General features: G+C 44.6%; 1 protein-coding gene across 1 annotated transcript in view; it reads right to left on the bottom strand.

The window, feature by feature from the left end:
* Positions 1–1,136: 1,136 nt before the first annotated feature.
* The window catches only part of TNFSF11 (TNF superfamily member 11), a 136,372-nt gene continuing 112,879 nt past the window's right edge, over positions 1,137–24,629 (bottom strand). Inside the window, exons 4-5 of the mRNA XM_086933442.1 lie at positions 14,622–14,714; positions 1,137–2,280 (exon numbers count right to left, since the gene is read on the bottom strand). Of these exons, the coding sequence (XP_086789568.1) occupies positions 1,847–2,280; positions 14,622–14,714 (527 nt within the window). The 3' untranslated portion in view covers positions 1,137–1,846. The remainder of the gene's footprint in view (positions 2,281–14,621; positions 14,715–24,629) is intronic.

Genomic DNA, 24,629 nt, shown 5'->3' on the forward strand with positions numbered 1-24,629 from the left:
CAGGAAGAAACGCAGGGGTGCACCTTATTATTGTAAATACTGTGCATCCTTGCGTTTCAAAAGTGACGGTGCGCGGTGTTAGCAATTTTGGAGCTCACCCATGCTCTAACACTTTTGTTGTAAATATGCCTCCAGGTCTTGCATTTTTTGCACAAAGCTTGTTCTGACCTATCCTGTCTCAGTTCTAAAGGCAAGGCTGAAAGAGCGCCCTCCCATCCATTTTTACTGTGGGGATAGCAGCAAGTAATGTCTCTGGGGACCTCTGCAAGGTTGGTACGGATTGACCAGCGAATGCAAGTAGCGGGATACTCTCCGGTTTATGATTTAATGGCAGAGACACAAAGCTTTATGAAAGACTCTGGGGCATATTATCAAGACAGGAGATAAAATAATCGCCGCTTTATTGGCAGAAAACTGCTGATAAAGCGGCAATAATGGGCTTGATAATATGCTCTATGGAATTCCAATCGAAGCCCATGTTAGATGTGAATCCATCAGAATGTGGCCCTTTACTTAAAAGCATGGCCTTCATGTGTTCATACTTTAGACTTTACACACTTACTTACAGGTAGCTTATTCAAAGAAAATAACTCAGCAGAAGTATGTATTATCCAATCTCTCACTGGTGGAATGGTGAACTTGTAACTTCAATGCACTTTATTTCCAAGCGATTCAAAGGAATTATAGAAAAGAGATGCACACGATATAAAGGGTTTTCCTTGGTTGTATGCTTGATCGTGTGTGAGCAAGTTTGGTGGCAGCACGTTTATTACATTAAGGCACAATGTAGTCTTCCAATAAATAGCCTCACTGATATTTACATTTTTACAGAACATTCTTAACATTTAAAAAATGTGTGTCGCTTATGTTTCTTTATCATACAAAAATCCACTTTTAAGGACAACTATCATACTTTTGCTCTTGTAATGCAATTCTACTTTTAACAGTTCACATATTTACATCATAACGAATATAACATAATCAGCAAATTCAAAATATTGGATCTATATGTAACTTTCTATAGCTCATTAGTGCATAGTTTTAGTTAGGAAGCAAAGATTACATTAATTGAAAAAGATATAACCAATTGTCACTAACTTACATTTTTATTTATTGATGTTAGGTAGTGTTATTCATTTTTTTGTTTTATTTACTTATGTCAATATTCCAGAATAAAAGATGATTTTGAACCTACGTATGCGCCCTCATTCCAAATATAGCATGGCCATGCTTTGAGGTATTCAGGTTTTCTGGACACAGTAATATCAAGTCTCAGAATTCCAGAGCTGGTTTACCTCGTGCACCTTCACACCCGTTAAACATGAGGAGTGGGGGTCAGGAGCTTTGGGCAGAGGCACCGCTGGCTCCCCGTCTCGCTCTCTGCGGCACCATGGGGAGAGCACACAGCCGGGCCACAGCTGGAATGGCCATGAATGCCCCCCCCCCCCTCATCCTTGGACCACAGCCGTCTCGCATCTGTTACTTGCATGCGTACAGCAGGCAGTTACATTTCAATGCATAGAGTAGTCCCTAGAATCAGAGAAAATGTTTGGATTTTCAACAGGTGGACTTGACTCTGCACAGTTACTTCCTAGTCTGGAGACTTTTATTCAAAATTTGCCAGATTTAGGCGCTTACCTTTCAGCTGGTTTTGGAAATTCCATGCTCCCTATAACCACACACCTAAAACCAGCCAATTTGTGAGGAGGGTCGTGATGCAAAAAAGAAATATTTTGCAAACAAAAGTATGATAGTTGAACTCGACTTAATAAATGAAGGCAAATTAATCTTCACGAACATACAGTGTATATACACACAATGTACATAAATATAATATTGGAAACAATCAAAGTCCTGTATTTGGTATTCTGAATGCACCGTAATATGTTGCATCTTGATGTGGATCCAGTAATGAAGGGTTAGATACCTCAAGAAATATTTCATCACCAGCCAGTAGCTTAAAAATCCCTCCTTGGTATACTGAGTAAAAATGGTATGGGGAATTTCTCGACCAATATTTCGTGCTTCCACCTTTCATGAGAGTTTCAGAATTTTTCCTTTTAATATTGGATTTGGAAATGTACAACATCAACTGAAGACCACTGTCCAGTATATTGATGTATCCTGAACTTTCGTGATGTCTAAAACAGATATTTGCATATACATAGTAAAATCCATCTTGATTAATCTTCAGTTTTCCATGATTATATGTCATGTTTGATATATTGGCCCAGCCTTCTTTATGGTTCCAGGAGGTAAGATTCACTCTTTTCTCGGGTCCTAATAACAAAAGATAAAGAGCGTAAGCATAAATAAAGTATCATTAAATACAATGCATTGAACAAATAATATGCAAAAATACACTGTTATTAAACGGAACAAGTAGGAGACCGAGCTAAAGGCCTGATTACGCATTCGGCCAAAGTGGAGGTGGAGTGGTCGGGAGCCGATGCACCAGCCGTCTGACAGCTGTATTACCATTTTGGGACCACCGCCAGGGAACCACGCTCCCTGTCAGTGGCGCAATGGTCTGGGGCAGCAACATACTCAGCGGTGCAGCTGCAGCACCGCCAAGCATATTCTGAGTTTCAGCACCACCAGCCTTATCATGTTGGTAAGTCCACCAAAAAAGGCTGGCGGTGGAGAAACAAAGGGGGCCCTGTACACGGGATGTATGTAGGGGGGCACATGGTGTGTCCCCCTGCTAGCATGGAGGCCCAGTTCCTGCATGGCATGGACTAAACAGTCCGTAAAATTAACTTGCTTTGATGTTCCCATTGCAATACCTTTTTTTTAACAGGCATCACCAAAGGACTGCCCACCAGTAGACTTTGGCTGTGCAGAAGTGGGGCAGTGGAATGTCGCTCTGCACCTACATTGCCAAAGACGTAATCAGTCCCTAAATATTTGTGTCTGTGCATTGTGGGTTTGAGACATCAATTTGTCATTTCGAGTGAGCTTTGTGTTTAAATGTGAACCTACATACAAACATAAGGATGGATGGACAACACCAAAACGCAAGCCCAACTGTGAACATTACTATATTGGTCTCTCACCAAAGAGGAGAAAATATAATGCTTACCTTTAAAACAGTTTCCAATAGGTTTCACTTGAACAAATTTATATGTTTCCTATTTTAAGCACTTTGGCTCCAATTACCAGTAGAGCTGTGCAAGGTGGGGCAAAACTAACAAACAATCCACAATTTTAGCCGGATTCCTCCTCTGCATGTTGCTAATAGGAGTTTTTCCTGCCACAATGGGGAATAACATGTAGGACCTGGAAATACCAGTCCCATTCTTGGATGTTTTCCCAGTTCCAGCCAGGTGTCCAGAATCAGGACCCTCCTTCTATCCTCCTACTTTCAGAATACATTTGAGACACTAGCTGTGGATTCTCACGGTTCTTTTCAAGCATCCAAAAACTAAGGTGCATACCACAGAGAATGCCACAAAGCTGGCTCAATAAGTATGAACCCTCCCACCTCCAAGAGTTACTGATACTAAGGCCAATAGATGCACCACGGCGAAGCCTGGCTACCTTGAAAAGTATCCTCAAAACATATTTAATATAAAAACAACCTGTGGTCCACTTATCTGACGACGGCTGCAGCTACTCTTCAAATCGACCTGACCGTTCTGAACGCCTCATCACTCATGCACACCGCAATAAAAGGTATATTGAAAAAACAGATTAAACTTCTCTCGAAGACTGCGGACCTGGAAAACATCAAGTCCACTCAGCCTTTAAGGGCATACATCAACGACAGCCAAGTTGGCCTTCAGGCTCAATCTTATCTTAATTGCACAATTGGGAAAGCTTGCCTGACCCAAATTTTGGCAGTGAGGATGTTGGCATTACAAATTAAAGACTACAACCCCAACTGGCCTCTGCTTTCTAAGATGGTCAAGTGCAGACTCTGCGGCTACAAATCTGAAACCTTTCTACACCTACTTTGTAGTTGTCCGACATTGCTCGATCTCCAGCGTACTTTATTAAAGCCACTCTTTTTAATTCACGGCATAAAAACATGTAACAAGGCAATGAATTGGATTTTTAGTACTCTGGTTCTCCTCAAACTGGCAAGAATTGGAAAATACTTTAAAGTTGTGCATGACCTTCTTAATAATACACAACTTGACCTTGGCTTGATAGCTTTAGTTCTTGCACTACGGACATAAGGAATTGTATTGTTTAACTGCTTCATCATTGAGTTCTAACATTTGCTATGTATCTATTCCATTTTTGTGGTTGATTTTAAATTATTTTTTATTTTTCTCACTAAAAATCTCAGCTTGGCTCACTCACAATAGATTTTAAATAGCCAAATACCTTAAATGTAATCAAACCTGCCTGTATATCTCGAGTTTTACCCTTAGGCACTACGTGCCAGTTACTCTAGAGTTCCCATTTGCTCTTTGCACAATATGTCTTTTAAATGTTTTATATTGTCATGGTTTTCAGTAATCTACACAATAAACTTTGTTTTGACACAATTGATAGCACCAGCGATATGGAGTAACAGGGTGCTACACATGACAGCCCGAGCCTCCCCTTGAGTTACCAGCCAAATCAGACTACCAGAGACCTCACTATAAGTTCCTTATTTGAATAGGGATACATTTATTCTGTCATGTAAGCAGGTCACCTATCTCAGTTTCATTTGTACGCCAGCCAGTCCCAAGACATGGTCAAGGAGGAGAAAGGGACTGTGGGTATAAGTAGTATGAGAAATCCTAACACTAGAGAGAACAAAGTCGACCTAGAGCTCATATTTAAAGCTCTCTTCTATTTCATTGGGACATACACACAAGCAATACAAAGACTGGAAGGGGAAACAGTAGCACTGAAAGTAGTTCACTAGCCAAATGAAGTGTTGCTTTAGTTGCAAATGATACCAAAAGGCATGCCTAATAGCTCACATAGGCGCCCTGCAGATATCCTTGATACACAATTTAGAGCATAATGCCACTTATGGAGATCAGTATAGTGATCACATAAGGGAGAGTGCTGCAATGCAGGAAACCATCTTGAAATATTAGCTTTTGGTGAGAACATACTACCATCCATCCTTCTTTTAGTGAAAAAGAGAGGGGAGAGAACATCTTCTAAGAAACATCTACTAAACTAGAATATTAAAGCCCAAAGTACAAATGTTAATAAGAATCTTCTCACCGAAGATGAATGAAGAAAATACCAGGCAACATATTTCCTCATTGTTAGGGCACTGACTTTTTATTCTGAAAATCTGTGTATGCTGGCAGAGAAAGCTAACTCACCCGCTCAGCCAGTGATGGCAACTAGGAAAGGAATATTTAAAATACTATGCTGGGTCTGGTCATGTAAATTGATCCATATGGTTATATAATACATGCAGGCCTGCAATCACTTTATAAAGCCCATCTCTAATTTTCTTATTTCAGGTGAAAGTTGATGATTAGCATACTCATGGATGTGTGAGACATCCATAAAATGGATTATCGCTGCCTGATCCTCAATGGAAAACGCAGAGTCCCAGAGAAAAGTACATGCTCGCTACTTATTTATCATTCTGTTTCTAATGCCCCTAGGAGTGGACTTTAAAAAATACACTTGGACAGGGAACAAGGAGTCGACCCTAAGAAAGTGGCTCAGTAAGCTAGACATCCAAAACATTATGGCAGAAACAGACACACTTAAGGATTGGGGTATCCGGATAAACATTTGTCCACGTGAAAAGTACCCACAAGTGCTACTTCAGATGCCACAAAACCAAGAGGTGCCTCGCCCACAGTGTAGTACATTAAGGGGCACCAAGTCAAATTCAAGCCAAATATTCAACAATAACATCTACATTGAGCTACATAAAGGCACCACTACCAGACATTGCAAGGAGGTGAGCATTTCCCAGGTCAACAAACAGGAAGATTGGGCATGGCTTACATTGCATTGCACTCCAAGGATTGGGAAAATTCCTAGTATAAGGAAAATGCCAAATTTGCATGGACTGCAACAACGTGGCCCAGTAGGGAGGTTTAAAACAAACTAACATAGGGGTACTAAAACAGCGATAATAAACACTAAGTTCAGGCTACTTAGCTGGATCGTGGCAGGGTTTTAGTCAATCATGACCAATAATGAAGCTATGAAATCACTGAAGACAGGAGACATTTTATGCTTGCAGGAAACTTGGATGGAAACAGGCAATTACATCAAAGGCTATCAGGCGATCCATACAATGGCAAGCAAAAAAAAACATCTTCGGAAGACGAAGTGGTGGGATCTCGATATTCGCAAAATTAAATCTGCAACTACAAATCGAGGATTGGCCCGCGTACGCACCAGATGTCCAGATTATAACAATAAATGGGTTCAGAGTGGAGGTCACTCCGTTTGAACTTGGAGTAATTAACCTATATGTCAACCCAAAAAAAAGGCTAAAAACACAAACATCAGAAGGATCATTAGGCTAATTAGAGAATATCTCCACGAGAACCCAGGACATGAATGCATCATCACTGGGGACTTTAACATAGGAGACCTATGTGGCCCGGAACAAAATCATCAGCACCACAGTCGTAATCTTATGGAAGCCTGTATTAATGAATTCAACCTGAGGTCTGCGAATACCGTAGGGCAGCTGACAACGACTCCACAACCTACATTTAAAAACATATCCACGCTTGACTACATCTTCCTGAGTAAGAACTTGATGAGGAGATGTGAAGAGTATAAGGTACTGCACACTCCCGGAAGTGATCACCAACCAATCTCTGTTCTTGTCAACACCAGCAGTATGATGCATGAGGAACATCTAACTGCAGACAATATGCTCATTCTAAATAATGAAACAGCTTCAATTAAATGCATTAAACCGGGCCCCATAAGCGGGGCAAAGTATACTAAATGGAAGCAGAACATATGCAGAACTGGACCATAGAGCAGCTGGGCGGAAACTATGACTTTGCTATTCAATGCCTTGGCTCCATGAAAGCAGCCTACCTATACTAATAAACATATGCAATTGGGGCAATTTAACCACACTGACAACCAAATCTTCATTCAGAGTAAAAAGAGATGCCGCTTGGTAGAATCAAAGCACAGGAAGGAAAAGTCCATTCGAACGGAAAGACAATTAAAGACAGCAAGAAAAACGCAAATTAAAATTGCCTGCCAACTGAAACAAACTAGCATAGAGGAAAAATAAAGAAACATCTACGCATTACAGGCACCCAACAAAAGCAAGGAATTTCGGAGATATGTCAATGGTCTAAATGGCGGCCATCATACCCACAATGCTGTACCTGCTAACAAATGGGCTGCTCATGCCACCAGCCTATATGTCGGCCAAAAAACATCCATGGCAAGCATCATCAAGGTAGAAGACTACCCATATGAAGAGAGCAATGCAGCAGATCCTTACCAAACCGAAAGGGAAATACTAACCATCCTCCAGGGCATCAGGAAGAATGGGGTGCCAGGGCCCAATGGGCTGCCCGGGTATGTTTTTAAGGAAGATCGTGAATACTGGGAACCCAACATTCAGGCCTTATTCAATCATTGCTATAACTTTTCTGCTGTTCTGGATTCATGGAAAGGCTCCATCCTACATCCCATTCATAAAAAGGGGGATGCCTCCGACCTGGGGAATTATAGACTGATTGCACTACTGGACGTGGAAGAAAAGGCATTCGCAAAAATGCTCTTGAAAGAGCTAGAGACATGGATCACGAAAAATCTAGGTAATCCCACATTACCAGACTGGCTTTCGGCCAAATTCGTCGACCATGGACAATGCCATCGCACTTTCATATCTGGCAACGAAGGCAACTGAGAACACCTCCCCTCCATTATATGCATGTTTTGTGGACTACAGTGCTCACTTTGATGGAGTTGATCGAAACGGTCAGTGGGCTAAGTGGGGTATACCATGGAAACTCCTTGTGGCTATCTTATCACTCCACACCGGCACGTGGGTGCCAGTTAAGCTCACCAGCACATGTGCAACTGCCAAGATCTTCACGAACAGGGGGCCAAAAAAGGGCTGCGTGATCGCCCCCACCCTGTTTAACTTATACACTGCAGACCTGGGAGAAGCGCTGTTAAAAATTAACATCTTTCCTCCAAAATTGGGCCACCTTAGACTGCCAATTATGCAGTATGCGGACAATATCGTTTTATTGGATCACACAAGAAATGGCATAAAAAGGGCATTAGAGACGCTACATAATTACGACATGGAAAAAAAGCTCATAGCTAATGCATCTAAGACAAAAGTGCTGATCTTTGGCCACAAGTCAAAAAAACAAACATTGGCATGGCAGCTGGGCCCTCTAAGAATAAGCACGACCAATAAGTACACCTACCTAGGAGTACAATTTACAGATACCTGCAGACCAGTACTGCAGGTTAAAGCACTGGAGGCGAAAGCAGCTAAGCTAACATACTGCTTCTGCAAACTACACCACAAGCTTGTAAGTCACTCGACGGAGGGGATCCGACGAGTAATGCAAGCCAAGCTAATGTCTACACTCAGCTATGGCCACCTTGTCTTCCCTGGTTTGTTGACCAAAAAATTGGAGGGCCTATACACAATGGCGTATAGAAAAGACTTCAAGCTCCCTTATACGACCAGGCGTTCACTGATCCAACTAGAGTTCAACATCACAGCAATGGACATTGAATGCAAAAAAGACATAGTCAAATTCCAACATAGCGTGATAAATGCATGTCCGGGCACAATCAGGGCATCACTACAGGTGGTCTTTACAGATAACAACAGTCGTTTTGCGAGGGGTCTCTTGATGGCCAAAAAAACACTGGGACCATCAATCGAACTTTCAACAGACATATCATTAACAAAGTGTAGTTTAAAGATCCTGCTAAAAAAGTGTGGCAAGCACATCTCGAGGTAACAAGACCTTGAAGGGATCAGATCAGTCCTGGAAGAAGGCCTTAGTAATTCACATGAAAGTACCACATGCCAGCGCTACTTAAAAGCAGGTTTTGGAAGGCAAGCCCTATAAAATGTCATGAGGGTGAGGCTCTTAACTTTGCCTATACAAGACAAAAGAGCCCACTTGAAAAACTGGTCATTAAGTGGGTCTGATTGTTGTCTGTGTCAACACCACACAGAATCTGCAGAGCATGTCATTTGCTGCTGCTCAGCTTTGCTGTCCCCAAGGCGCTTGTATTTAAGAAACATGTTTATACATTATGGCGTTATATCATGTAAGAAGGCCTTAAGGCACATCTACACCACCACAGTTCTGAGGGAGCTGGCACTAATTGGGAAGTTTTATGTGGCTGCTGTAATGTTCTTACGATCGGACAAAGAAGTGACAGTTGAATAAATCATGCCTCAAGTACCACTGACACTTGCAATTACTTAGCATAGCACTTTTAATATTATCCATGTCTATACTAACTTTTGCTAGGAACAGGATACCCTCAGCAGCTTGCATATGCCCCGCATGTCAAATTATGCATGCGTTGTTTCTAAATGGATCTTTTTTTGGTACTAGGGGCCATATGTATCATCAAACTATTTTGCATTTCCTAAATAGCAAATTTTAAGGAATCGCTATTTAGGAAATGCAAAATGGTATGTATGAACAAAATAGCATTTATTTTGCGATTCCTTAAGCTTCCTTAATTGCGAATTCGCATTTTGCGAATTTGCAATTAAGGAATATTTTCCAATACATTCCTATGGGCCAGGAGGCCCATAGGAATGATTTCCAAATAATTCTCAAATTGCGAATTCGCAAATTGCTAATCGCAATTTGAGAATTTTTGCAAGGGTGCAGGGGTGTCTCAAGGACACCCTGCTGCACCCCTGTAAATTACATGTGTGTGCATATGGCGCACATACATGCCCAATAGGCATGTATGTGCGTCATATGCCACCCTCACAAATGCACAATTGTGCATATTTACAAGAAAGTGCAAATTACCACCAACTACAAGTTGGTGGTAATTTGCGATTCCTTAACCAAAATTCGCTAGCCAAAAATGCTACATACATAGCATTTAAGGAATCGCAAAATTGCGATTCCCTAAATGCTATGGCAAAATATGGAATCGCACAAGTTTGCAATTCCTTATTTTGGGAATGTTTCATACATCCCAAAACATGCAAAAAGGCCGTTTGCGATTCGCAAAGGCCGAAATTCTGCAAATTTCGGCCTTTGCGAATCACAAAAGGCTTCATACATATGGCCCTAAGTTACTTGCATACAGTTACTTTATAGTATCTTCACATTTGAACTTTTTTGTTGTTTTACTTAGATTTTATGTGTTTTATTTTTACCTTTTCTAACTTGCCCTTTCACCCGTTTTTGTTAAGGATTTTAATTAATCATACAATAAAGTTGTTGTTGTTGAGTTCTTTATAGGAGTGGAGACATGAGGAGGGAAGATTAGTGTACGTAAAGGACAGTATAAGTAAAGAGGGGAAGGAGAAAAAGAATGAAAGGAATGAATGTACACAAGGACAATATTAAACATGTTATGCCACTAGTAAAAAGGCAAAACAAAATGCATTAACATAGGAAATGAATTACCGATACTCCACAATTGTGTGTTTACCATGATAAAATAAACCCAGCTCCTCAGAAACTCCAAACCATACAGAACGCTGCAGTCAGCCCCATTTGGACCTCCTCAAACAAACTTACATTGCCCCCCACCTGAGAGACCTCCACTGACTCCCAATCCAGAAGAGATGCCAGGTCAAGATCCTAATGCACACCTGCAAAGCCCTCCACAACCCAGGACCTGCCTACGTCAACCATTGACGGAACTTCCACCACAACTGTAGACACTTCACTCCTCTTCACTCGCCCTCACACACCCCACCCGCATCCGTCGCAACCGCTCCTGCTCCGACATCTTAGCCAAGACCTGGAACAACCTTCCCCTCCAGCTTTGTACAGACCATGTGCTGGCAGATTTCAGAAAGAGACTTAAGACCGGGTTAAAATGAGTTTAATGAAGAGGAGTGAGTGGGAAGGTACGTCACTGAGGGAGGAGCTGGACCCTTAAGGTAGTCAACACGGGTGTGGAATCAGTGGTTTATTGTTATGGAATTTGCGCATCACTTTCATGGCAGTATTTTGCTACCAGCTCTCTGAATGTATCCTGGTCATTAAAGTGTGTTCTTTTTATATTTGTTTAAGACAGTTTTCCTGTTTGAAAGTCATCAAGTCATCAACTAAAAATATGTAGAGAGGGGCTTTGTGTCCAGCTCATTAATCTTCTCGTTTGTTTGGGTCAAGCTGTGTTAACTGTTGATTAAAGTGCATTTTACATTTTGAATCAGCCCAGTAGAATCTTTTAGTCTCACCATTAGCTATCGGCAATCTGGTGTTTTGGTCATCCTGCCGAAAAAGTGCTTTCAATTAAAGTGTATAAATAGTGAAGCAAAGTGTCCTTGCACTGCTGTGGGAGCACATTTGAGCTCCTAAAATGGATTATGCACGCCTGTTAATGTTGCATCAACTGTACCTGTACGTCTCAATGTGATTTTGCACCTAAATATGTTTTTGATGCATCTAAATGCTATTTTGCACTCAAAAGTTTTTTTTATCTCCTAAATGTAACATATGCTGCTAAAGGTGTTTCCATATTCCGGATTATGTTGCACTGTGGGTGATTTGCACTTAACCTGCTTTCTTTTTACAAAAGGTCATTTTGCATCTAATAGTGACTTTCCACTTGAAACAGATTTTTACACCTAAATGTGATTTCTACTCCTAAAAGATACCCATATTCATGCTGATTTTAAATAAAGGGGAATTTTGCATCCTTTGTCTCTTGTGTTTTATTTTCTATGATGCAGTGCTGGTGTTTACTATACTATACGCTGGTGCAAAGACATTTTAAGGGATGGGCAAAAGGAAAATTGCTCAGGCCCCCACTGTAAGGGGATATCTCTGTTTCACTTTTATTAATTTCTCTATCAGAACCTCCTTCCCTCTCTTCCTGCCTGTTTCTCAGACTCGGTCTCTCTCTACACAGTATCTTGTTAAGGACTTCTGGGCCCTAGACACGACATATTCTAGCTGTTTTTGTGTGAATGTTAAGGTACAATATTGTTGGTTATCACACAGGGGAAACAACCTTTACAACTGAACTTTTACAACGCACTACCATTACAACAAAACTTTTACAACGCAACATCCATTACAACGCATGCATTTACAACGCAACCATTACAACGCATGACACTACAACGCACACCACTACAAGGCATGCCATTACAACGCAGTCATTACAACGCATACCATTACAACGCATAGCATTACAACACATAGTACCCTTACACTATCCAACACTTACCCTACTGTTGCACCCCCTGGAGTTAGAATAGTAATTTTTACCCCTACACTATGCAAAACACTTACCCTATTGTTGCAGCCCCTGGAGTTAGAATAGTAATTTTAACCCCTACACTATCCAACACTTACCCTACTGTTGCACCCCCGGGAGTTAGAATAGTAATGTTGACCCCTACACTATCCAATACTTACTTTACATGCAATGTAATGTTATGCGTTGTAATAGTATGCGTTGTAAATGTAGTATGCGTTGTAGTGGAATAAGTTGTAAAGGTAGTTTCAAAGAATTCGTTGTAATGGCATGCGTTGTAATGGTATGCGTTGTAATGGATGTTGCGGTGTAAAAAATGCGTTGTAAAGGTAGGCGTTGTAAAAGTATACGTTGTAACGTCATACATCCATCACACAGGCTTGGCAGGATAGGTAATAAAATTCAAACTTGCTCTTTAAAGAAGGGTGCCAAAATAGGTCTTGCCTGGGGCACCAAAAACCCTTAAGCTTACACTGAGCCGGTGTTGCGATGTCATGCAGCACATCAGGTTTTGTGGAATGAAACATGGCACAAATAAAGGAGCAACAGAAAGAGGATGGCTACACAGAAACAAGCTACAAATGGCCAACTCACATTTGAGCATGCCTTTGCTGGTATCCATTAGCACATTAAAGCAACATCTAAAGGCTTTGCCAGTGACTATTATGTATGAAGGCACATGCTTGAAGTTCTTTTCCTTTTTCCCCTGAGCATTAGTTATTTTCAGTGTTCTGGTATATTCTAGACAGGTTCTTTCTGAATAGCGGAACAAACAGCTGCCATATTGTGTACCGCCGCAGCTCGTGCAAGTAAGAGCGGTGGGGCCGGGTGGGGGGGATTTCGACAGACAACAAGAGAAAATGTATTGTTTATTTCATTTTACCTCGTGGTCGTCTGTCAAATTTCCCCCAACCCGGCCCCACCGCTGGTACCTGCACGGGCCGCGGCTGAATTTGTCTATGTATTTTGAACAGACGGAGTTTGCTAATTCCTGGGATACTAGGACTAGTCTAAAGAGAAGAGGAAGGCCGTACCAGAAGGGAAACTGTATTATGGCTGCAAGAGGGAGCCCATAAGTGTCTAGAAAGGAAACTTCTTCAAATCCAGAAGGCCCCTGCTTAAAAATAGAGACCCTAGAGTAAGTACCCTTATTTTGATGAAGGGGTTCTCCATGGAGTAGAAATAAAGCAGCCAGGCCCGGACTGGCTACAGCGGGGACCGGGTAATCCCCTGGTGCGCCGCAAGGGTGGGAGCCAGTTTTGGGCCCCTAGGGGCCGCTTTTGTTACAGGGCCGTTTTTGCAGCTTAGCTGCAAAATCGGCCCTGGAACAAAATAGGCCGAAAACCGGCCCCAGCAAAGTGCTCGGCCGGCCCCCCTTACCCCCCACCCCCTTCCCGCCCTCTGAGCTATGTAGAAGCATTAAATGGGTGAGTCTAGCAGACACTTGAAGATCATGTCAGAATATGACATGATGATTAGATCCTGGAATAAGGACTTCCTGCAGTACAAAATGAAGCTATTTTAGCAAAGTCATCCCTTTCTAAGTAGCGATACAGTACCTGGTAGTGGCGTGTAGCAAATTTTAATTCAGTCCAACCACAAGGTTTCTACTGAGGCACCTACATTGGAAATAACCTCCGTGCTTTTCATGTTGTCCCCCAGACCTACATCAGACTTTGCAACTAGGAGTTGACAAAACTGGAAGGGGACTGAGTTTTTGTGCTGTGGTCCATAGATGATCATGAAAACGTACAGAAGACATGGAGGGCAATGAGGTGTAGTATTTGTGTGGAGTACTTGTGTGTCACACAAGGTATTACTTACCTGGGCAAAAGGAGATAGAAGGGCTAGTATATATATATAGCTAAGCTTTATGAGTGGGAGGGTAGCTAATGTGCTGGTGCCCCAGTGTGAGAGGCTCTGAACCAGTAATTCCTTGCAGTGACATATGTGTTAATGTTGCAAGGAAGTGCACTGGGGTGCCCAAATAAATAAGAACTGTGAATGATCGCTGGTGTGTGCCCTATTTTAATGGGGAAGCCAATGCCATACACCACAATGCTGAGTGGGTACTCCTATTTTTCTTTATACTCTTCTTATTTATAAAGCCCTTGCAAATACCTAGAAAATAGGAGTGGCACATTGTTAGAAAATTATAAACGCGCATAATCTGGATAAGTGTGCATTTGTGGCACGTATGTGGATAGAGGAGACGGTAATGACGACGCAACAGACTGAACCCTCAATTCAATGTGAAAGCTGCAACTTACCCCATGTGCTGTTCGACAGATTGATTGTGAGATGTGCAAGAGGCCACTTTCCGTATCTGTTTTTCTTGGAGTCCTGCAAATCTTCCTCTATAACTGAAGATAAAAGAAGACCAGTTATTTCATTGTAAAATAGAACTAGCATTTCTTGGCTAAGCTGACAGAGCCCCAGATAGATAGAGGCCCCTCTGGTTGGAACAATTATAAGAGCAGCATCAAACATTTTAACATTGGAGATGCATTCATCTCACTAATATATGTTAATTGTGTCGGTTGGACGGTGAATTATTGGTAGGGCTAAGTGTGCACCTACCACTAGCAATAAGGCTACCAATGCAATATAAGGTCAAGTCAAAGTCCCAATACATTAGCCCCTGGCTCAACCCTCAGTAGCTGGCTGCCAGAAGGCAGGCTTAAGTTAGGAGACAGGTGAGTGTAGCATTTAACAACACCAATACATAAAAAAGAAAGACAAAACACAATAAAAATCAACGAACATTTTTGGACTTTGGAAATATTTTTATGAGCAAAATGATACCAAAATGACAAAAATCCAATATAGGGAACTGGAAATATGGATTTTTAAAGAATAAACACCTTCTAGTGCTTAAATACATTTAGCACCAACTTGGGAAATCTGGTTGCACTTGACCGGGAAAAAGTCAAAGTGTGAGACTGACCGTGACGGAACACTGGTCGGGTACACTAAGCAGGAATCCCTGGTCAAAATTGTAGCTTTGCACTTATAAACTTTTGGGGAGGATTTTCTCTCGACATTGAGCGGGCCTTATCAGCAGGTGGGATTCACAGCGGCTTCGTTGGCTTGGTCCATCAGTAGCCCCCGGTTAACTCCTGAAAGTCTTGAGCTCTGGAGCTTTCAGTGAGATGAGCCTGAAATCTAGGCCAGGTCGCGGTGCGAGATAGTCGGCTTGACTCTCGATGTTGGGTCGGTCACTTTATGGAGCTTTTTTTAAAAGTTGATTCAAACTTCTGGAATTATTCCTGGAGTTCCTCTTGAGGGTTCAAGGTGTCCACAACACAAATCCAAGGTTCCAGAGTCTCTAAGTTGCTCCTTCGAAGTTGGGACTACAGTTCCCACAATGCATATTGCTAAAGCATTAAAAGTACACTAGATGGGGGGGGCGTGGCTAGCGGCCGAACATGGCGGCAGCATAGAGGACTAGCTCCGGCAGGGAAGCGGCCTCTCCATCTATCCGCACGATAATCCGTGGCTAAATAGTACCTCAGACGGCGGCACCGAATGCCCGAGACCGGGCGGAACTGGCGGCAAGTACCCAGACAGAAATCGAAGGTTGGATGACGGAGTGCTGATCCGATCGAAGTACAGGCCTACCTCCGGGAACTCTAGTGGCGACTGAAGCCGACCGGAAGTGCAGCCTGTTCAGCTACTGCAGACAGGAAGTCATCGGTGCTGGAGGGCCACCCCGAGTGACGGCCGGCGGGCGAGCTCCCTGACCAAGGACGGAATACTTGACATAACTGAAGGAGGTTAATCGGAGGAGGCACCCGTGGATTTTCAGGACAACCATCAGAACACTGTCCCGCCATCTGCTCCGTAAAACTCATCGGGGCGTTTCCCTCATTGTTACGGAAGCCCCTCTTTAAACTAAACTGAGGGCCGCGCTTTGACGGTGGTTCCTTCTGGTGCCCCATTGTGCCGGCGAACTGTATTCCCTCCGTGATCGAACTATGGCCGGGAAAGGTGTTAAAGGCGGTACGACCCAGACTCGTATTGACCGATTCACGAACGACAGAACCGCCTCCCCTCCGGCGGATGGGAAACATTCCTCCGTGAAACCAGGCGAGTCTGTGGGGACGAAGAAGGCGACGTTGGATGATGTTATGAAGGCTCTCACGCAGGTCCAAACGACGGTGGGTTCCATCTCGACCGAAATCACCCTTATCCGAGCGGATCTCCACAAGATGGCCGAAAAAGTAGGCTCATTGGAACTGGTCACGAAATCGCTGGTAGAGGATGTTTCTGAACTGCAGAAGGCCATGGAAGCGGTCATGGCGGAAAACAAACTCCTGAAGGATAAGCTGGATGACCAGGAGGGCCGTTCCAGGCGGAACAATGTACGCATTCTTGGTGTTCCGGAGTCGGAGGGCACAAGAGCGATGGATTTGTACGTGGAGGACCTCGTTAAAACACACCTTCAACCTAAAGGATTGTCGGCCTTCTTTTCGGTCGAGCGGGCACATAGAGTTCCGGGGGGTCAACCCAAGCCAGGGGCCTCGCCCAGGCCGATTCTAGCAAGAATGCTTAACTATCGAGACCGGGATGTTATCCTTCAGGCGGCGCGAGTTTCCCCGCCGGTGAAAATCCTTAACTCAACAGTGGCGTTCTTCCCGGATTACACGGCGGAGGTGGCCAGGCGGCGGAAGACCTTCCTGGACGTTAAAAAAGAACTTAGGAAACGAGAACTCCCTTACTCCATGATTTTTCCGGCCAGGCTCCGGGTGGTGGCGGAGAACAGGACATGGTTTTTCGATAACCCTGAGAATGCACGAGACTGGCTGGACGGCTGGCGTCCTGCCTCCCACTCTCGCCGCCCTGGACGGACTAAGAATGGCTCACATCAAACTGATCGAGACGACGCTGGAGAAGCCGGTACGAACAGCGGCATGAGCTCGCCAGTAAGAGACAATGAAGACCCGAACCAGGAGGTGGACTCATGAACACTCGACAGATACGAGACATTGTGGTTTGGGACTGCGGCTGGAACCGCCATGGACACTGGGCCGAGGGCCTCCGCAGAGGGTATGAGGAGTCGCTAATTCCAGGGGAACTCCTTACCCCCAACGAGCAAGTAACTGTGTGTTTTCTTTGGGATGGGTCTAAGCACTCTGCTAAATTAGGGTGGCGGGCAGTTTGGAGTCCGTGTAGCAGGGAAGCAGGGTGGGTGGGGGTTTTGGGAACGGGGGGGTTTCGTTGGTTTGCTTGTTTGAATTGTTTGGCTCTATTCGTCATTTGGGATTTGTTAATAGTCACACAGGGCCGCATTCCTTACACCGGGTGTGCCACATCTGATCTTCTAGCACTACGAAGACACCGACCTGAGAATAGGTGCACAGGGCAGGGAATTTCGTCAGCCACCATAGCACTGTCCTACCACATGGAACACCAACTTACACGCGCGTTTACACAATGGCGGACCTCCCACGACCTAATAACGTAATAACTGACATCGGGGTGGGGTCTGTGCCACCGCTACAGATAATGTCGTGCAATGTCCGGGGGTTGGGGGATAAAGTGAAGAGGGGACTGGTTTTACAATGTATTAGGCGGTTGAACTGCGACATCGCCCTTCTTCAGGAAACACACTTGGTGGGGGCGGCCACCAAAGCGCTGGATAGGAGGGGTTATCACATGGTGGTACATTCGGACTTCACTTCAGGGTCCCGGGGGACGGGCGTTTGGGTGAAAAAAACATTGCGCTTTATACAACAATCCACAAAAACAGACAAACATGGCCGCTTTGCGGCAGTGTGTGGGCAATGGGAAGGTGTGCCCATTAATGTGGTGTCTGCGTACATCCCGCCAGCGCTACATTCATCGGCATTTCCGGACCTGGGCAAATTTCTTCTGGAACTTCCGGAAGGGGACCTGCTGATGGGCGGAGATTTCAATGCACTAGCCAATACTGGTATGGATAGGTTTCCGGTCCGCACCCTCCCCGCTGGCCCAACGAAATTCGGGGACTTTCTGGAGGCGCAGGGTCTGGTTGATATCTGGAGGCGGCTCCACCCTACTGATCGCCACTATTCCTACTATTCATCCACCCATGACTGCCTGTCTCGCATTGACTACTTTCTCACACTGGGGGGTGGCAGACTCACATTTGCTGACGTGCAGATTAAGCCCCGGGGTATATCGGACCATTCCCCCTTAACTGCTACATTGTCCTGCGCGACCGCGGCTCACAAACGGCTCTATCCTATTTACCCTGGTTATCTTAAACTCCCCCCAGTTCGAAAATCCCTTAAAACGACCACCAAGCATTACTTCCAGGAGAATTCCGGCTCGGTGTCCTCCCCGACGGTACTATGGGAGGCGTATAAGACAGTGTTAAGAGGCCAGGCGATCGCGGCTATAACCGACCATAAACGTAAGCAAAAACAGGAACTGGTGGAGTTGGAACTGCAGTTAGAACAGGCTAACGTAGCTCATATGAATGCACCGTCGGACGACACTCGACACGCATTGCATCTCTGCCAGCAAAGGCATGACGACTTTCTCCGTCGACGTACGTTAGAGCATATAGAGTCGACTGCGAGCAGGGTTTATGATGTGGGCGATAAGGCCAATAAATTACTGGCATGGTTAGACAAGAAACAGAACGGTGGCAGGCACATTCTACAATTGCGGGACCAAGAAGGGACGTGTCATACACACCCTCCCAAAATTGTTGACCTCTTAGCGGACCACTTCCAGAAGGTGTACACTCCAGAGGTGGTAGTCACGGCAGGGGCGGCAGAGCTAGCTCTTCAGGATATAGGAGTGGAAACACTGTCGCCGGAGGCGGTGACTGAGCTGGAAGCAGACCTCACGGTGGAGGAGCTCTGTATGGCGATGGGCGCGCTGCATACTGGTAGAGCGTTGGGCCCTAACGGGATACCGATCGAATGGTTTCAAACGATGTCGGATGCACTGGGCCCACCACTGCTGGCCATGTTTGAAGACTGCCGAGGGACCGGAACGTTGCCTTTAGACCAGCGCTTGGCGACGATAGTGGCTATCCCAAAACCCGGCAAGCCTCCTGAGGATTGTACGTCCTATCGCCCGATCTCGCTCATTAACGCAGAGGCAAAGATCCTGGGGAAATTGATTGCTCATAGGCTGACTCCGCACCTCTCCCATTTGATCCACCCGGACCAATCGGGCTTCATGCCGCATAGGAGCACGGCACTGAATCTCCATAGGGTGCACGGCGCACTGGCTCAAGCACACTCACTGAAAGAGCCGGCGGCCATTTTGTCGTTAGATGCCAGAATGGCTTTTGACATGGTAGAGTGGCACTACCTGTTTGCAGTTCTGACCCGGATGGGCTTCGGACCGAAATTTCTATCGTGGGTTCGACTTCTCTACACGGACCCGGTAGCCCACGTGGCGGCCAACGGCCACATTTCACGAGCGATTCCTTTGGCGCGTGGGACTCGTCAGGGCTGCCCCCTATCCCCGCTACTGTTCGTGTTGGTCCTTGAACCACTCGCTATTGTCATTAGAAAGACACCACTACTGAAAGGTATTAAATGGACAGAGGACTGGGAAGACAGAGTATCACAATATGCCGACGATATGTTGGTCTACTTATCTGCCCCCGAATCGAATGTTCCGATATTACTGGCGTTCTGCGATAAGCATGGCTCGGCCTCCGGCTACACTATTAACTGGACGAAGTCGGTCCTTTATGTCCTGAGGGGCCCTATGCCAGTCCTCCCTGAACACTGTCCTCTAATGTTGACCAATGTATCCTTTAAATACTTGGGCATCCATGTCACCAACGACACGGCCATGTTCTACGATCGGAACCTGGCGCCCCCCCTCCTTCGTCTGAAGGCGGACGCTCGACATTGGTCAACCCTGCCACTCACGCTCTTGGGGCGCGCTGCCCTATTTAAAATGATGGCGCTTCCGCGCCTCCTGTATGTTCTGGAAAATACCCCAGATGTAATTCCGCCCTCCTATTTCCATAAAGTCACCGCAGTTGTGACTACCCTGCTGTGGGGTGAGCGTCCTCCGAGAATTGCTCACCTCAAACTTAATCGTGGTTGGTACGATGGGGGAATAGCGCTACCGAATGTACAACTTTACTACTGGGCATCTCAACTTAAGGTACTCAACCAATGGCTCCACGCACCACACGATGACCCGGCATATCTAGCCGATAGGGCCCAACTGGGAACGCAAAGTATGTTAGCCCCTTTATATAACCTGAGTCTCCTCAAAGGACTAACTGGCCCTACTAAACATACAGTCGCCTTATGGTACAAGGTGCTCACTCGGCTGAAGTGGAAGGGGGTCATCACGAAACTCACCCCGCTTTGGGACACCAAAAAACTGGGCTGCCTTAGGTCCAGCAAGGGTTTCACCCAGTGGGATAATATAGGCATTTCAACGGTGGGGGATCTGTGGACGTCCTCAGGGGTGATTCCCTTTTCGCAATTACAACAACAATATGCCCTAGGCCCCACTGAAAATATAGATACATCCAAATTCGGCATGCTCTGCTGGCGGTGTTGGAACCAGGGATCACCGTCCCGGAGTCCTCACCCCTAGAAGACCGGCTTCTTACGGATTTTTTACAGAGACGTGCCACCTCACTCACATATCGCAAATTACTGAATAACCTTCCGGATCCCCTGCAGAAATTGCGAGAAAAGTGGGAAACTGAGTTGGGAGCTATGGATGAGACAGATTGGAATGCTGCTATGGCGTCTCCAAGGGAGGCAGGGGTGTCGGCCAGGTTCCGGCTCATACAGTTAAAAATACTGCACAGAGTATATTACACGAGAACCACCCTACATAGAATACATAGGGCTGAAACCCCTCACTGTCTCAGGGGATGCGGGGAAGATGGCACGTTATTGCATACGCTGTGGGATTGCCCATTCATTGTTAGATACTGGCAACAGGTCATGCGCACAATCTCCCAGGCCCTTGACACCTCCCTTACGCCGGAACCACGCCTCTGTCTCTTGAATATATGTGAGGGTACTGACCTTAATCTTAGACAACAGCAGTGGGTTACTATTGGTACAATGGTGGCTAAGCGCGACATGGCGCAAAGATGGGGGGTGGCGGAAATACCTACTTTGGCGTTGTGGTGCAGGACAATGGACAAATTGATGCTAACTGAAAGAACGGTATACAAAATGAGATCGAACCCCAAGAAATGGAACAAGATATGGGAGGCGTGGAATAGATATAGAGGGGACCTGTGTGAGCCGCTGCCGGAGGATGATGGCGAAGATTCAGACGATGAGGAGGAAATGATTGATTGAATTGAAAGCATGCTCTGGGGAGGGATCGGAAATGTACCTTGGCTGATGGGGATCTCGATTTAACACGCTGCTTGAGGGGGGAGGGGTATTCACCCGGGTGGTTGGGAGCGGCATACTTTATTGACAGTATTTTTCTTAACGCTTTGTGACTATACAACACGGATGAGCCACTGAGTTTGGTTTGGTTTTTCTTTTGCAAAAAATGAAAAAATGGACTTGAAAATGTAAGATTTCATGGATCCGACTACTTTATCCTGATGGCTTACCATATCATCTTCAACATTCGCTGCCGGACCGGAGGGTTGTCGGCTGAATAGCTGTGTAATAAGTACATAGTACTGCATTGCCATACGACATGATTATTGCCTAACTGTACTATTGTTATTTTGATGATAACTGTCAATAAAAATCTTACACAAAAAAAAAAAAAAGTACACTAGATGCACTCCAGGCTGGGGACTTCATTGGAGAGATGGTGTAGGTGAGGTCTATTAACTTGTTGCTTGCAGGAAGCCCACACCATAATCCTTTTTGAAGCAAGGCAGAGTCCTCAGGGCTGAAGTTCCCAGTTTGCAGCAGGAGCAGTCCTTCAGATTGCAGTCTCTTGAGGAGCAGACCAGGGTTTCTGTAGGGCAGTGATTCTTCTCCTTGTAGTTTCAGGCAGCAGATTTGAGTTGCTATGCAGCTCTCACATATTTATCCAATGTTCTGGGGCGACAAGCATGGGGGCACTCCTGGCAATGGGGAACATGGTGCCACCCAAACGCATGACAGCTTCCTATAAGACAGTTGACTAAGCCAACCTACAGGTGTGGCTCATTTCCCTTAACTCTCCCTTTCCAGTCCTCTTGCAAATTCCATTCCTGGGGCTGCCATCTGGCTGGGGTGTACAAGAAGAGGGGGTAGGCTTGGCTGGCATTCCATAATATCCTGCTCTCTTTGAAGCCCTGTTCAATTTACCCCACCCCCGCCTTGGCCTCTGCAGCTGCAGAACTTCCCGCATCAGATAACCTCTCTTTCTGTGCAGGCCACTTATCACCTGATCAAAGCAGTTTGGCCTGTTAAGGGCTGGCCAATCAGGAAAGGCTGCTAGAAGGCTGGATTTAGGCTCACAGAAAAGAAAGTTCTAGAAATAATTTTCTGTATTAGTTATGATAAATGGAACAGTGGCAAGTAGTGGGATTTATCGTTACCAATCTTTTAAGTCCTTGAAATAATATGTTAGCTCACTCTAGTGAATAGTTACACTGTAATACAGTATTCCCAAGTTAGCCTATGGAGCTAAACGTGATACAATGTGGAAAACAAAATTGGTTGTTTTCCCCTCACCAGGGCAAATAAAAATCTTGTAAAATGTCCATGCTTATTTTTACATGGTACCCTACTCTGGGAGCACCTAGGGTAGACCTTACGGTTGACCTACATGTAAAAGATAAGGTTGTTTAATACCATTAAATCCAAAGTCGAATTTGTAATTTTCGTTCAAAAGAAGCTTGCAAAGCAGGACTGACTTTTAACCGCATCACTGCGGCGGCTTTTCCCGCTATGTGCGGCAAAATTCAAAGAGCCGTTTTACATGACGAGCTCAGCTCGTCATCAGCACACGACTACCGTGGCTGATGACGAGCTGAGCTTGTCATCAGCAGCGAAGAGGTTAAAATGACAGCAGGCCTCCGAAAATTATTTGTCTTTCTCCAATCAAACTTAGCACAAAGTAGCACTGATATTATGGCAAAGTATTAAACAAAGAATACCTATTAACTAAAGATTAACCATTAAATAAATGAATGACGATCAACCTTAATTATGTGGCTTTTAAAACAAATGGGAAATAGGAACATATTTTGATGTTCAGTACAAAAGACACATAACAAGTAACAATGACCTCCTTATGCATCCTGCCTTCACTTTATTAAAAACATTCAATCACATACACATGCGTGCACACAACCTTCATATGTAATGCTTGTATGCAAATTCCCAAATATGACCGTAAACTGAAAGATATATTTTAGAGGCGCTTAATAAATGAGGGCTTATTTCACTCAAAGATGGGCTCATAAATTTGTTATTGTGGCTATTCTCAAAAAATAATGCACCAGTTACTTACCGCTAATTGAATTACTCCGAGTCCTATTTCCTTGCTTCAAATCCTTACATTATGAGAAAAACGGACTGTGCAAGGTACCCATCACCACTCACCATTGCAAATAGAAGGCTCTTTTCCCCTCACCTCCTGCACTTGTCCTGTTGATACAATGCCCAAAGACTCAACCTAAACAAGTCGGTCTGGAAAGGAACGAATAGGAGAGAGGGAAGCAAAGAACAAAAGCAAGGAAGTAGGCCCCAGAGAAATGCAATTACCTCTAAGAAACTGATGCATCATCATTTCAACCCTCCTACTCTTATATTCCTTACATTATGACAAACTCAAATCCAAGTCAACCAAGGTTGCGTGCAGCAAATCTTTATTTCATCTTACAACCAATCACCTTCTCTTCTCTACTCCATAGAAGAAAGTACCTTGGGACCAAACAATGGTCTCTAAATCTAAATCCTGTACCACCATGTAATGTTACTTGGTCTCTAATTCACCCTCTAGTGGTTAACAAAAGTACAAGGTGCAGTCCTGGTGGCTGCTCTGCAAATCTCCACAACTGAGGCCTCTGAACTTCTGCAAGAGATATTGACATCACCCTTGTGGATCTACCCTGAACTCCAAAAGTTGCCTGATGACCCACTGATCTATAAGCCAAGGAAAACAGGGTTTTAATCAATATAATAAGGGAGGATACAGAAGGTTTTCCTCCTCTCTTTGCTGGTCCGAAATTGACAAACTGAATCAGTTGCACTGAAAGTGGACACTCTCTCCAAACGTACAGCAAGAGCTCTCCTCACATCCAATTTGTGTAGCCTAAACTCCTCTTCTGATTTAGGAAGAAGGACATCTCCTGTCCCCTATGGAAAGAAGAATTTACTTTTGGG

Source organism: Lissotriton vulgaris, chromosome 8 (assembly GCF_964263255.1).
Source record: "Lissotriton vulgaris chromosome 8, aLisVul1.2, whole genome shotgun sequence".
NCBI lineage: Eukaryota > Metazoa > Chordata > Amphibia > Caudata > Salamandridae > Lissotriton > Lissotriton vulgaris.